Source organism: Periplaneta americana, chromosome 11, assembly GCF_040183065.1.
Source record: "Periplaneta americana isolate PAMFEO1 chromosome 11, P.americana_PAMFEO1_priV1, whole genome shotgun sequence".
Classification (NCBI taxonomy): domain Eukaryota; kingdom Metazoa; phylum Arthropoda; class Insecta; order Blattodea; family Blattidae; genus Periplaneta; species Periplaneta americana.
Window position 1 is genome coordinate 164,190,860 of NC_091127.1, and position 15,742 is coordinate 164,206,601.

Here is a 15,742-nt window from a genome sequence, read left to right on the forward strand (position 1 = left end):
CCGTTCTTATCTCAGAACTCGCATCATCCTGTTCCTGTTTTTAATTGGTTATTTTACCAGGCTTTATCAACTGCTATGGTTCTCCAGCGTATGAATGAGACGAAGGTGATAATGCCAGCGAGATGAGTCCGGGGTTCAGCGCCGAAAGTTACCCATCAATTGCTCGTAATAGGTTGAGGGAAAACCCCGGAAAAACCTCAAGCAGTTAACTTATTCCAACCAGGATTTGAACTCAATCCCGCTATTTTCACAGCCAGACGTGCTAACCGTTACTTCACAGTGGTGAACTGTTCCTGTTCCTAGAACGTATACTCTATCGATCGGTCCATTGTACACTCTAAGCTGGCGCATTCCCAGCCCATACCGGCTGACTGCGCTGAGGTTCGCTGAGTACTCTGGTTGCAGGCAGGTAATGCTGGTTCATCTTTAACGAGCCAATTCCTCGCATTGCCAACTGGCGATCGAGAATTTGTGTGAACTGATAACGGAATGCAATCAAGTTCCTCATTATCATCTCATTAATATCCCTTGAAGCTATTTTTCCAAACTTACCAACCGCTACTGCAACATAGGATAGCATAGCACAAGTTTCATATCTGAGCAGTCATTGAGTTGATGAGATAAGTATGCACATCAAAGTAGCTAATATATTTTCACGGTTTTCTAATTTCACCGTTATTTTTTCACATACGCATGCAATATTGCTGGTCATTTATGCATAGGTAACAAACGAAGAGTAATTTCGACTCTCTTTCTGTGAATTTTGCCATTCTGAAAAAGCAACCAACTACAAAATGTATTCGCTAATATTTATTTATTTGCTTGTTTATTTTTTACTTATTTAATTATTTAATTAGTTATTTTTTCTTTAGCTATTTATGTATTTACTTATTTATTTAGTTATTTATTCATTTATTTGTCTATTTATTTATTCTTTACTTATTTCTTTACTGATTTATTTATTTATTTGTTTATTTATTTACTTATTAGTTTGTTTGCTTATTTATTTATTTACTTATTTGTTTACTCATATATTTGTTTACTTATTTTTTTCATTTTTATTTATTTATTTATTTATTTATTTATTTATTTATTTATTTATTTACTTTTTACTTTTTTATTCATTTATTTATTAATTTATATTTATATATATATTTATTTATTTTATGTATACATATATATATCCGTGAGTCTGTCTCTCTGTCTGTCTGCCTGCCCGTCTGCCTGTCTGTCGATCTATTTATCGATCTATTTATCTATTTAGTTATTTTATTTATTTACTTATTTTATTTACTTAGTTAATTAATAACTTTATTTAGTTAATTTATCAATTTATTTAGTTACTGTATTTATTTATTTAGTTTAATTAATTAATTAAGTTGTTTTTATCTATTCAGTTTATTTATTGAGTTAATTAATTCATTTATTTAATTAATTAATTTATTTAGTTTATTAATTTTCGTTAATTTTTTATTTATTCAGTTAATTTTTTATTTATTTCTTTCGTTATTTAATTAATTTATTTAGTTTATTTATTTATTCTGCTATTTATTTATTTAGTTATTTATTTATATAGTTATTTATTTAGTTATTTATTTATCTAGTTATTTATTTATCTTATTTATTTATTTTATTTATTTATTTATGTAGTTATTTATTTATCTATTTATTTATTTATTTATCTATCTATCTACTTATTTAGTTATTCATTTATTTAGTTATTTATTTGTATATTTTTGTTTAGTTATTTATTTAGCTATTTATTTATTTCTTTAGATATTAATTAATTATTTATTTAGTTACTTATATTTTATTAAGTTATTTATTTAGCTATTTATTTATTAATTATTTATTTATTTATTTAAATATTTATTTAGTTATTCATTTAGTTAGTTATTTATTCATTTAGTTATTTATTTATTTAGTTATTTATTTATTTAATTATTTATTTAGTTATTTATTTATTTCTTTACTTACTTATGTATACATTTATTTATTTACTTATGTATTTATTTATTTATTTATCATTTTAACCATACTGAAAGTCATTACGTATGGAAAAGAACGTCAGTTAAATAACAGACAAACATAAACCAGATTCAATTTCACGAATGACGGACGTGATAGTGTTCCTTAGCTCATAAACTGTTGGTATAAACCTGTGATTTAACATAACCCAATAACAAGAAATCCAGCGGCGTTAAATCACATGATCTCGGGTGCCAGTTAGCATCACCACCACGCAAAATGATGAAGCCCTGAACTTCTCTCAAAAAAGTCCACTGTTTTGTGGGCAATATGACACGAGGCGCCATCTTGCTGAAATCAGGCTTTGTTTGATCTGCGAGAGAACTAGTTGCCTCAAATTTTTCGATCAAACGTCTGATTGTTCTCAGGCATGGACGATTACACACACCGTACACTTCACGTAATGCCTGGCGAACGTATTAGTCATTTTGACAAACGTTTTTAAAGATTTCTACCGTTGTGGAATGGTGTAAAGTTCCATCATTATTTGTCAACAACTACTGTAACCATGGGGGAAAAAATAAGACTGCTATAGAGCTTCATAAACAAGCAAGCTGTTACATGTTAAAAATAGGACACTCTTATTGGAAGACCTTTTATTTAAATATGTTTATAAAATAAATGTATTTTACAATACATGTAAGTATATTTATAATCGAGGGATTCACAATCAGAGTGGACCAAGTCCATCTGGAATTGTTCTGAGATATTGAGTCTTAAAGTTCCTGGCTCACGCTTAGCAACCTTCATCTTCCATAGGAAATGCTGCCCTCTGTTGAGTACTAAATGAATTATGGACTTTGTTTGTCATGGCAATGAATAAATCTAAGTTTTCATCATCCGAGATTGTATTAATCCACAAACTGACCACTGGTGGACTTGGTCCACTCTGGTTGTGAGCCCCTCAATTATTTATTACAAAATTAATATCTCATACGTAATGCACAAGTTACAAAATCTCTCAGTTTACTTCATATGCACGTGCTTTACATTTTTAAAATCTATTCAGTTACTCATTTCCTAGCAATATTAGCAGTGGTCGGAGACTTTCTCCCACAGCACTTCAGTAAGTAATGCTTCAAGTATCTTCTGTAACACTTACTGGAGCAACACAGGGCTACTGGATTGAAACACGAATTAAATAGAAGCAAGTATTTGGATATAATGTACAGGTAAAGCATATCAATGGGATAGTCAGATTCTCTTCTTACAATGGAAGTCCACAATAAGTGATACGGAAGCAAACTAAGGACAAACACCAATGTAAAGCTCAACAAAATTCTTGCTGTCTTCCTGCGCGAATTTCCTTGGTTGTGAACTTCTCCGGACTCTATATTGCTACTCCTCATTAAATGGCGTGCCGCCAGACAATACATACAAATCGTTATACCGAGGGGAAATATACAGAACACCAGAAGTTCAAACACGACCGCCTTTTGATAGTATTTCCAGCTAAAGAAAACATGACACTCATTACCGAAATGTATAGCTAATGTATATGGAATCGCAAACAGTGAACATATTGTCCATATTCCTAGGATAGTGGCAATCGTCATTATTCTAGTCATAGATTGGCGTCTATTGTGTAAAGGGCTCGATATTACTTGGTACCTCTGAATGCTCATAACACATATCAAATATGCAGACACTCCTATACTTGAGTGCCGTAAAAACCCAAACATCTTACATAAAATGTCAGCGACTTGCCACGAATCTGACACTTTTTTAATGTAGGTAAATATGGCATTCACGGTTAACAGTAACAAATCGCTTATAGCCAAATTCATTATGTAAACGTTGGGAATAGTGTGCATTTCTGAATTGCATATTATCACAACTAGGATAACTACATTACCAATTGCGCCAAATATAAGTAAAAGTATATATATTACAGGCTCAACATACGTAACATAATCGTGGAGTCTTGAATAATAATCATCTTCCGTCTCAACGTAATTTGGAACTACAGGATTGTAGTCTTCTTCGTACATTATGCTTCCATTCTTACACTGAGCCTTTCCAAGCACTCCCCACCACAACCCCGACACTTGTTCAGGACTCTCACATAATACAAAATATTCTGTATACCCAACTACTTCGATGTTATGTTCCTGGCACCATCTCCATACCTTCAAGAGCTCACAGTCACATTCCAGTGGGTTTCCGTACAGAAATAAATGTGTTAACTTCGGCATGACTCTAAATATATTATAATCTATAGTCTTGAGGTTATTGTTGCTCAGGACCAGCTTTGTAAGGTTAGTTGCGTTTTCGAATGATATGGGCATTACACTACTTATATTACAATCTGATATATCTAATTCCTCCACTGTCTGTATGTTCAGAAAGGAACTGTTACTTGGAATCTGAAGTTCTTCGTTTTCATCTAAATGTAAAGCATTCAGCTTAGTCAAGTGCATAAAAACATCTGGATGAAGAGTAGATAATCTGTTATGCCACAGGAGAAGTTTTTTCAAATTAGTAAGTCCAATAAAGGTATCACTTCCCAAGCTGTATAACAAATTATGCGCTAAATCTAGCCACTCTAATGACGTCAAACCTTCAAAAATTCCGGCATCCAAATTCTCAATTCTGTTGTACGCCAAATGAAGACTTTGCAAATGCGTCAAATTTTTAAATGTACCAACTTTTAATCCTGTTAACAAATTGTCATCCAGACTAAGAAAGTCAAGCAATATCAGACCATTGAATGCATCTACATCTATATACGAGATTTCGCAATGATCAAGGTGCAAAGATTCAATTTGCAAAATACTTTTGGATACAAATGCCTTTTTTGCAAGTGTACTTAAGTTATTGTGATCGAGGTACAATTTATAAATATAGCTGTGATAAATTTGAGGTAACTCTTTTAAAGAAGCATGCGAACAATCCAGTATATCTTCCTCTGGATCACACCAACATTCACGGGGACATAGCCATGAAGATCTTATAGCCTTGGAGAGCAACCACATCCAGAATATGAGAACTGGTATTAGTAGTAATAAAGCGACTGGGATGATTCTTGAACGTGTAGACATGGTGATGGGTGATCTGTTGAGAACAAAAGCGTAACTATTAAAATTTTCTTCCAAAAAGAAGTCCAATAACAACTATGATATTTTTCTTATACCGAATTATTCCACTACGTTATTAAAATTTTTCTATTTCAATATTAATGCTCTGCTGAGTGGTCTCAACCTCCGGTCTACAATGGAAATAGTCTGAATTCGAATCTTGCACAGGCAGAATCATACTAACACTTGTGACAGGAAAGGTCCCAATTTGGCTTTCCTACATTAAGCATCAACACACATTCAGACGGGTGATGTACGCAGGGTCTGGTTTAGAAACGAGTTGAGTTTCCTGTTCGAAATTCGAATAATGAGCGAACCTTTGCGTAGTCAGCCTGTGCTGTTATGAAATACACCGATCTAGATTATAAGCAAAGTTTAGATCTACTAGCTCGCAATACACCGTAGTTGTGACCCCTTCCCACAACACATACTTACATGAATACATATACATTTGCACAAATTATTTCATCCATACAAATTACATGGTCGGAAATATCACAAAGATAAATTTCTAGGTACAGCTGTCAAAAAAAAAAGTGGCCGCACTCGTGAACAGCGAATATTTTCAAAGTCCACTTCGGGTCGCGGCGATGTTACACGATGCATGTGCTTGTACAAGCAGTTCCGGAACTATGAAAGTGTTCCATATGTATGCTTCGTAGACCAGCGGTAGCGTTCTTGTTTAACGATTCAAAGGTTGAGGGTTCGAGCCTTCTTCAAGTTTTCATTTTATTTTTTAATCGTTCTTTAGCGATGTAATGATATTCAAATTATCATTTATATTCAGTTATCGTTCTTTATGAATATCACGTTATTTATATTATGTTATCGTTCTTTAGAGATATGAATAAAATTCAAGTCATCATTTGTATTATGTTATCGTTTTATAACGATATGAATAACAATAATTATTATTGTATCTCCAATGGGGGTTAACCCTATTTTACATATGTATGTTAAGGCTATAGTTTTATACACAAAAAAAGATAAGCATAAAGAGAAATGGAAAAGAAAATTAAATTAGCTTACGCGATATAAACAAAACATAAACAATCCGTAAGTTAGGCATTGCGATTGCAAAACAAATATCAGGTATCAATTTGAAACATACAAAAACATTAACAACACACACACGTAACACTTCTATAGCACAAATATGCAGCTTTCCGAACCATACATCATAAATTAATACACAATAGTCACACAAACACAATCAAACTATAATTACGACATTGCGACGACATCAAGCATCCCATAACTGACTCGCATGTATAACAAATCAAGCATCCGTTACAACACATACACTTCAACATAGTAACCACACTTTTAAAAGTTACAAATTTGGCTCCAAGAAGAATAAATAGGACACTGTTACTAATTACTATTCTTCTACAATTTCTTAAATACATCTGTAATAAATCTGTGAAATTCCGATATGAATAATATCCACGTTTTTTTTATATTTTGTTATCGTTCTTTAGCGATATAAATAATATTCAAGTTATCATTTATATTATGTTTTCCTTCATTAGCATTATAAAATAATATTCAAGTTATTTATATTGTTATTCTCCTTTCGCAATATAAATAATCTGTATTTTATTTAAGTAATTATTATAACACAAATAACCATTTTCTTTGTAAAATAGGTTATTGTATTTAGATAATTAAATACGTATTATATAATATCTTATATTAATTAAACAAACCGATATTTATCATTTATATTGGGTTATCGTTGTTTAGTGATACTGTATAAATAATATTCAAGTTATTTATATTGTAATCGTTCTTTAGCGATATAAATAACATAAATTTAATATTGGGTTTGGAAAAATCCAGTTGCATAATACAGGTATTAGTTTTTCTTTTTGTATTATTACATTGTACTATCTTGAACCACAATAAAATGAAAAGGAGTAACGAGGAATTGAACCTGAGACGTTGACATCTAAATTCCGACGTTCGTCCGCTGAGCTACGAGGGCAAAAGTGTGGAAACATTTTCGGAAAAATTGGCCCAATCACACTCTACGATTTTCTGATGATTCGTAGAAGCTAGTCCAGGATGCGGGGGGCAAAGGTTAATTGGGATTTCCCGTTCTCTGATCGGGTCAATCATCCTGATAGAACTAATATTTAACCCTTGCCGTGACTTTCGGTGAAGTCCGGAGGGCCCAATTAGTCAAATCCACTCTCCTCATCTCCATGCTTGGGCCCCCTAGAATTTAATAAGATGCGAAAGAGATAGTGGTGTGCGGAAAGCAACGGGATGTTACCGCATTTAGGCCTATCCTTCCCAAGAAAAACTGCAAACATGAACAAAGGAAGCTTTTAATAGAGGAAGAAGGATCTTCTGCGGACCTCTGGAAAAAGAACTAAGGAAGAGACTAGTGAAGTGCTTTGTGTGGAGTGTGGCATTGTATGGGGAAGGAACATGGACATTACGACGAAATGAAGAGAAACGAATTGAAGAATTTGAAATGTGGATGTGGAGAAGAACGGTGCGTGTGAAGTGAACTGACAGAATAAGAAATAAAATTGTGTTTGAAAAAATGGGTGAAGAAAGAATGATGCTGAAACTGATTAGAAAGAGAAAAAGGAATTGGTTGGGTCTCTGGTTGAAAAGAATAACAGACGACATTAGGATATGTGGATCATATGCGGAGACTAAGAGGAAGGCAGAAAATAGGAAAGATTGGAGATTGCTGGGTTTGCAATGAAAGACCTGCCCATGGGCAGAACACTTATGTATGTATGTTCAGAATGCCTGGAATATCGTGTCTAAGAACAGTCGATATTTTCAAAGACTAATCGATTCCATGCCCACTCGACTGCAAAATGATCGAGATAAGAGAAAGATAGACTAAATATTGAATTGTGGCTTTTTGTTTTGTTTTTTGAACGCTTAATTGTTTGAATACTTTAAGGCCGACGCCAGTAAATTTGTTTTGTTTATGCCACGAAAGATATTTTTATTGGGAATAAAATCTTTTTTCTTTCCATTTGCAGCCACAATATCATAATGATAGTCATGGCATAATATATTAATGAACCTGATGTTAATTACTAAAATATTCGTAAAAGAGAAAGGAGCCTTTATGTATAGTTTGTCTCTCTCAAAAACAGAACAAAAAAGAACATAAAAAGCACGAGGTTGTAGTCGAACGCAGGACCTCATGATTAAGAGGCCTGAACGTTACCATTACACTATCGAATAACACACAGAATACTTCAATTATAACTGTAGATATCAGGCAACGTTGTCCAACAACATGTAACATCGCCTGTCTCCGAATTGTAGTGAAGATACCCGAAGGAAACTTTGTTTCAGGAGAGCGGCCACTTTTTCTTTTGACAGCTGTACGTGTGTTGAAAATCACTGGTAGATGAATATGATATCCATGGCTAAGAAGTAATACCTCGTATCTACAAAACCTGTCATTTAGTTTAACTACATTATTACTAGACATCGGATTTTTAGGCACTAAAAATTGCAGTTTTAGGCGCCTAAAATAAGCTCAAAATTTGTAAAATTAGGCTCTATTTTAATGAAAATAGGCATTTTAGGCACATCAAGGTATCATACTTATTTCTTTCACTGAAATTTTTAGTTATACACTAAAATACGCACAAAAAAGTATGTTTAAACATTAAAAAAGAATACTATATTATATTTATAAACAGAGCTGCACAAATTTAATATATTGAAACTAATGAAATAATGATTATTGATATCAAGATTACTCATTTTAAGTTATTGAAATTCAGTTCCATGCTCAGACTTTATTATAATTATCTGCACAGTACACCACCAGAATTTTTTCTAAATTCTCCACAGTTAACCTTTGCCTTTTATCACTGAGAATCATTTTGAAAGCAGGCGCAAAAATACAAAGTTCCACTTATTGTTGCATTTCCTGGTAGTGTTAACACTAGGAGGGCCATTCTTTTAAATATTTTGTAACGGTTTACCCTACTAATTCGCAGTTTTACGACTTTTCATAAATATTTCAAAAACACTCTTTCTCCAAAAATTGTGATTTTATGACACTCTGAAGGGCAGTACAGCTAATCGGTTTCAGACCGAAAACAGTCATTTTTATAGTAGGGTCTATAGTATATCTCTGAATCGGTAGCAGCACATGTTGTGATTGTTGCCTGCTTCAAAAATAAGGTTGGTTCTTTGTCGGCATTTATGCCTCCAAACATGTTAAATTCGGTGAAATCTATTGCGAGTGTCGTGAGATTCACAACATTTTGTTTCCTTTATCAATGGTTTCATGGCCGGTGTGAAGCGAACTTTCCACTTTTTAAATGCCTTAAATTTCGCAGTGAATGCATGTATAAATTATAAAAAGTAAGAGTAAAATGCGAAAGTTTACATTGAGTTAGGCATTTTTAGGCGAATATTAACAAATTAGGCTCTAATAACCGTTTTAGGGCATTTTAGGGCACTATAAAACTCTTTGAATACCTTTCAATTTCCATGAAACACAAATATTAATAATTATTTTTACTTTTCTCCTAAAGAAACAAAATAGGCATTTGCCCTAGAATCCGATGTCTGATTATTACTATGTTCAGAAAATTGCATAGTTATTTAATATTTTGTTTCGGAATATGTATTATATGACTTTCTTGTGTTAAAGTCTATCGTACCTGGTTTACATGTTTCGACTGGTGACCAATTCTGAAGAAGACTAATAACAGGTCGAAACATGTAAACCAGGTACGATAGACTTTAATACAAGAAAGTCATGTAATACATATTCCGAAGTGATACAATGTTAAAAGTTGTGTAATGAAGACGTATAATATTTTGTCCACGATATAAAAATCGTGCAAAGCAGAAATACATATAAAAAGGTTATCTATTTTGAAAAAAAAATAATTTTTAAAACAGTTATTCGGTTCTTCTGCAAATTTACAGCTACAAGCTATCAATTCTTAACCATCACTGTGTCGATGATTGTAATATCGTGATAATGATAATGACGACGTTGATCATGATGATGATTGTGATCATGAATACGAAGTTATTAATGATGAAGATAAGATCTATCTGTATGGCCTATATAAGAAACAACAAGCGGATTTTAGTATTTTGTTTCTGAAGGTTTTGTTTAATATAATGGGCCATAAATATAACAGTGAGATGATATGGAAGGAAGGATGGATGATGGATGGACGAAATGAAATCAGTTCATATTGAATTAACTAATTGGAAATAATTAATTAATTTAAATCTCTATTGAATATTTAATGATTTTCTTTACATTTTCTTAATTATAAGTAATACTTGTCATCACGTGGGAGTACTCGAAAAAACACGTGAGTCCCAATCAAACTGATTTATGTTATTAACTCTGAACTTCTCCATGATGACATCGCTGCCCCTCGGCTAGCTCAGTAAATGATTATTGATTACAACTACATTATCATAATGAATACCACAACTATCTTCATCATTATCATCTGCCTGAATTCCGCTCCACTCGTGAGAATTTTGAACTAAACTAGACTGAAATCGCGTGCATAAAGGTCACACTATAAGAGAACACAGGGCAAGCAAATACAACAGGTACACACAACGTCTCTTAGGAATCCTCCTCCTGGGAATCGAGTCAGGACTGATGAATATTCTCCTGTAAACGCTGCACTTGAGCATCAGTGTAGAACCTTGTTAACTACACTACCATTATTATCAAAATCACCTTTGCCATAATCACAATCACCTCCATATCTAAACCCCGCATCATCGCTTTAATTTGGTGAAAACGATTGCTTAGTTGCCTTGGTACATATAGTGAACTATAACTTACTTACTTACTGGCTTTTAAGGAACCCGGAGGCTCATTGCCACCCTTACATAAGCCCGCCATTGGTCCCTATCCTGAGCAAAATTAATCCATTCTCTATCCTCATATCCCACCTCCCTCAAATCCATTTTAATATTATATTCCCATCTATGTCTCGGCATCCCTAAAGGTCTTCTTCCCTCCGGCCTCCCAACTAACACTCTATATGCATTTCTGGATTCGTTATACTTGCTACATGCCCAGCCCATCTCAAACGTCTGGATTTAATGTTCCTAATTCTGCCAGGTGAAGAATACAATGCGTGCAGTTCTGTGTTTTGTAACTTTCTCCATTCTCCTGTAACTTCATCCCTCTTAGCCCCAAATATTTTCCTAAGCACCTTATTCTCAAACACCCTTCATAGTGAACTATAAACATACACATAATAAGCCTTTTTGGCCGATCGTGTTTTTTGACAACCTTACTGAGGTTCTTAGTAGGCCATGTAAGTTAAACTTACAACACACGTGCGGTAAGTAACTAATAAATGAATAACACCTATCGACAAACACGAATAAAAACAGAAGAATGACACGTACACAAAAATAATAAACTAAACTCATTAATAATAATTTATCTTTCTGTTAAGGTCGGCCAAAAAATAGTATGCAATACATGTATTAAATGTTACAGAATCTCGGAAATTGAAAAGACTCGACTTCGTTTCATATTATTTTCAAACTTTTCCTCGTTCCTGTAAATCTCATTTGTGCAAGATCGTGAGTATTTGCTTGGTTTCCGCACAAAACCAATCCGCGGAAAGTCTAAAATTCCACATTCAGTATTCCCAACGTAACACACATAACAATTTCCCTCTTCTTACCGCTTAAGCGCCATATTCATTTTACTGCTTTAGGCTTTTAACATATTATTTTTAGAGACGTTTAACATAGTAATAATTATAAATTGGAAACTTACCACTGCAATTTCACCTAAATTGCACTGTTAATTATTGTTTTTAAATATTTGCAAAAATTAAGTAAACTCTACAACTCCACTAAAGTTACTGCATTCGTGATGCAAGTAACATTAAGGAAGCCGTGAAAAAATCAACAAGATTCCAGATGCCGATGTTATTACTGCAATATGTTATATAAATAATATTCTTAAAATTTTAAAATGAAAAATAAATCATTACAATTACCTTACCGTTTAAGTTCGCATTTATAGACTGGGGGGAAAAAAAAGACAGACGTATATCTCGGCCTGCTGGAGTATAGTAAACACAGAAAACATTTTACAGCAACAATGTTGAAGATAGATATTTTTGTTTTGCAAATTCGCCGTCATTGAACAGAAACCAAGATGGAGACTTCATTGCAACTAATTAGAAATTCCTCTTTCAGGTATATAATAAACGATCTTCTCACAAAACAATGTACGATACACGAGCGGTATGTTTTCTTTCAATTCTCGGAAATTAAAAAAGCTCAACTACGTTTCGCTTTTTCAAACTTTTCCTCGAACATGAAAACTTCAACATACCGCTCTTGTAACGCATATTACTATTTTTGCCGATCGTGTTTTTTTACGACTTTACCGATGTTCTTGGTATGACTGGTAAGTGCCGTAAGTAAATAACAAATACGAATAAAAAGAAATGAATGACATCTACCGACAAATAACAAACTAAAATCATTACGTAATAATAATAATTTATTTTTTTATTAAAAAAACAATGTGAAATACGTGTGTGTTAAGTGCTACGGAAACTCGGAAATCGAAGACTCAACTTCATCCCACATTTTCAAGCTTTTCCTCGTTCCTGTAAATCTCATTTACCACACTTATAGGCTACTATTTTGGATGCTCGTATTTTTTTATCGTACTTAACTATGCAGTTTACATGTCTCGTTAGTTGACAATATACCAAACATTGCCTGGTTGCTATGCAAACAAAAGAAATCTGCTGTTACAACTACCTACAGAATTTTTGTGCTATTATAACCTACTTATAGCCTTGGTAAAAATGTTCAAACTTTCTTATAAGGAGTTTTTTACTTATGAAACAAATGTATGCAACATTCAGAATTAAAGACAAATTAATTTAAGTGACGACCGTCAAAAAATAGTGTGCGATACTTACGCGTTAAGTGCGTACCTTAATCTCGGAGACTGAAAAAACTTCGCTCTGCCTCTTGAAGTTATTAGCCTACAACAATGTGAGAAGAAATTTATTTCCACTCACCTCCCATAGAATCGAAGCCAGTTCCGTTGTTATTTTTCTTGAATATAGTTTTGAAATTATTCGTAGTTTAAATCTAGAAGATAATTAGTCCATTTAGGAAAATAAACTACTTACCAAAATATAAAAGTGGATTTCCTTGAATAGCAATTGTTTCACCTAAGTGACATTCAACAGTGGTGACGCCGCAGCTCTTGGATATATGTGAGACGCAGGTCTCGTGGACGGCAGAGCCTGTGACAGCAGCCGCCATGACCTGCTACATCCTGTTCCTGTTCCTGTTTTTAATTAGTTATTTTACGAAGCTTTATCAACTGCTATGTGTCTCCAGCGTCTGAGTGAGATGAAGGTGATAATGCTAGCGCGGTGAGTCCAGGGTCTAGTGTCGAAAGTTACCCATCAATTGCTCGTAATAGGTTGAGGGAAACCCCCAGAAAAACCTCAAGCAGGTAACTTGTTCCAACCAGGATTTGAACCCCAGCCCGCTATTTTCACAGCCAGACGTGCTAACCGTTACTTCACGCGGTGAACTGTTCCTAGAACATATGTTCTATCGGCCCATTGTGCACTCTACACTGGCGCATTCCCAGCCCATACCGGTTGACTGCGCTGAGGTTCGATGAGTACTCTGGTTGCAGGCAGGTAATCCTGGTTCATCCTTAACAAGCCAATTCCTCGCATTGCCAACTGACGATCGGCGATTTGTGTGAATTGATAATGGGTGCAATCAAATTCCTCATTATCTATCATCCAGATTTATATTTTATTTGATTTCTGTGGTAGTAAGTTAGTAAACTATATTTATAAATTTCTTCAATAGTTGATACTTTAAAATCTGTACAAATTAAATTTGTTGGATAATCCATATTTTTGGTCAGACAAATTTTTATTAATCTTCAGTGTAATAAAATTAATCGAATAAGTACAAATGATGCTACTCCACCCCAATTTATTAGGGGAGAGTCGGGTAGTATCGGACATCGGGTAGTATCGGACAGTGCGTTTCTTTCATCTACCACCATATGGTAGTACCTGAATGACATGGTTACGTTTCTCTATGCGACATTACAAAAACGTAACCATGCCAATCAGGTACTATCATCGTGTGGTAGATGAAAGAAACTCGCTGTCCGATATTACCCGATGTCCGATACTACCCGACTCTCCCCTATATCGTACTGTAATAATAATAATAATAATAATAATAATAATAATATAGTCCGTGGCGCCACAGCCATGAAGGAATCAGACCGCCCAACCGGATGCTGGCTTCACGTCCATATGTCGAAGCAGAGGTGGACGATCATCCAACCAGAATGGAGGTATCGTTTAGTTAGCACGATGATCCACCCAGCCGTTATAGCTGGCTTTCGCAACCGAATTTCGCTACCTATCGTAGCTCCCCAAGTGTATCACGATGCTGTGTGAGCACCGATCCCATACACTGGCCGAAATTTCAAGAGAAAATTTCTTCCCCCATAAGGACTCATTCCGTAACGCGCGCCCTAGGCACATGCCTTAGACCACGACGCCACGACGCGGGATCCAATTTAGTATACCATACTATATTAATGATTGTACTAAAGCAAAAAATACGTGGTACAGTCATTAAGTTCTGACACTGACGCCTGAAGGGTAGGCACCCACAAGAATCTGGATGTCTCAGAAGATGCCGAGTGATACGGCGTACACTTAAACAGATCGACATCCTCCTTCAATATAGTCGCCGTTGGTCGCTATGCACGTCTGCCAACGTTGGTGTAGCTGCTGGAAGCACCGCTGAAAGATGTTGGCAGGAAGATGCCGTACGGCTTCTCTTGTGGCAGTCATGACCTTTTCGGCCGCATAAAAATTACGCCCTGGTAGGATTGATTTCATGAGGGGAAAGAGAAAAAAAATTGCATGGTGCGAGATCAGGTGAGTACGGAGGGTGTGGCAAAACAGCGACCTGTTGCCTTGCAAGTTCCTCTTGGACAAGGATGGAGCGATGTGCAGGGGCGTTGTCGTGTAGCAACAGCCAATTCTTCCTATGTCAAAGCTCAGGACGCTTACGACGAATTGAATTGCTTAAACGGCCAAGAATCTCTTTGTAGAGGATCTTGTCTACAGTTGCACCTTGTGGGATGAATTCTATGTGAACAATTCCATTTGAATAAAAAAACTGTTAAAGCATCACCTTGCCTTTTGACCTGTCTTGTTGCGGATTTTTCTGTCGTGGAAATAATGGCGTTTTCCAGGTGGCGGATTGTCGCTTCAGTTGCGGATCGTAAAGGAAACACCATGTTTCGTCTCCAGTTATGATCGGTTATAGCAGTTTCGCCTAATTTCTGACAGAACGTGACGTTTGCCCGTTGCTCAAACTGCAACATACTCGAGTTCCGACGCGCGCATTCAAATCACCGTCACAACAAAGACCGTAGTTCTGCTTACAGTGCATGCACTCAACTGTCTCTTGTTGGGTCGAGAGACTAACTGACAAGGTATCATACCATGGCGCCACCTATGCGCTATAGTGCACCACAACGCCACTATGCGCTCAGTATTAGAACTTAATGACTGTACCACGTATTATTCTCAATGCCTACTTAGTAA

The 15,742-nt window shown here is 34.9% G+C and overlaps 1 protein-coding gene across 1 annotated transcript; it reads right to left on the reverse strand.

Annotated features, from left to right (window-relative positions):
* Window positions 1–2,620: 2,620 nt before the first annotated feature.
* LOC138709563 (uncharacterized) lies at window positions 2,621–13,341 on the reverse strand. Its single transcript, XM_069840420.1, has 3 exons — window positions 13,268–13,341; window positions 13,052–13,117; window positions 2,621–5,082 (listed from the first exon to the last, which is right to left on the reverse strand). Exon 3 carries the CDS (start codon window positions 5,067–5,069, stop codon window positions 3,042–3,044), a length of 2,028 nt encoding a protein of 675 aa, XP_069696521.1. The 5' UTR covers window positions 5,070–5,082; window positions 13,052–13,117; window positions 13,268–13,341; the 3' UTR covers window positions 2,621–3,041.
* Between the last annotated feature and the right edge of the window lie 2,401 nt (window positions 13,342–15,742).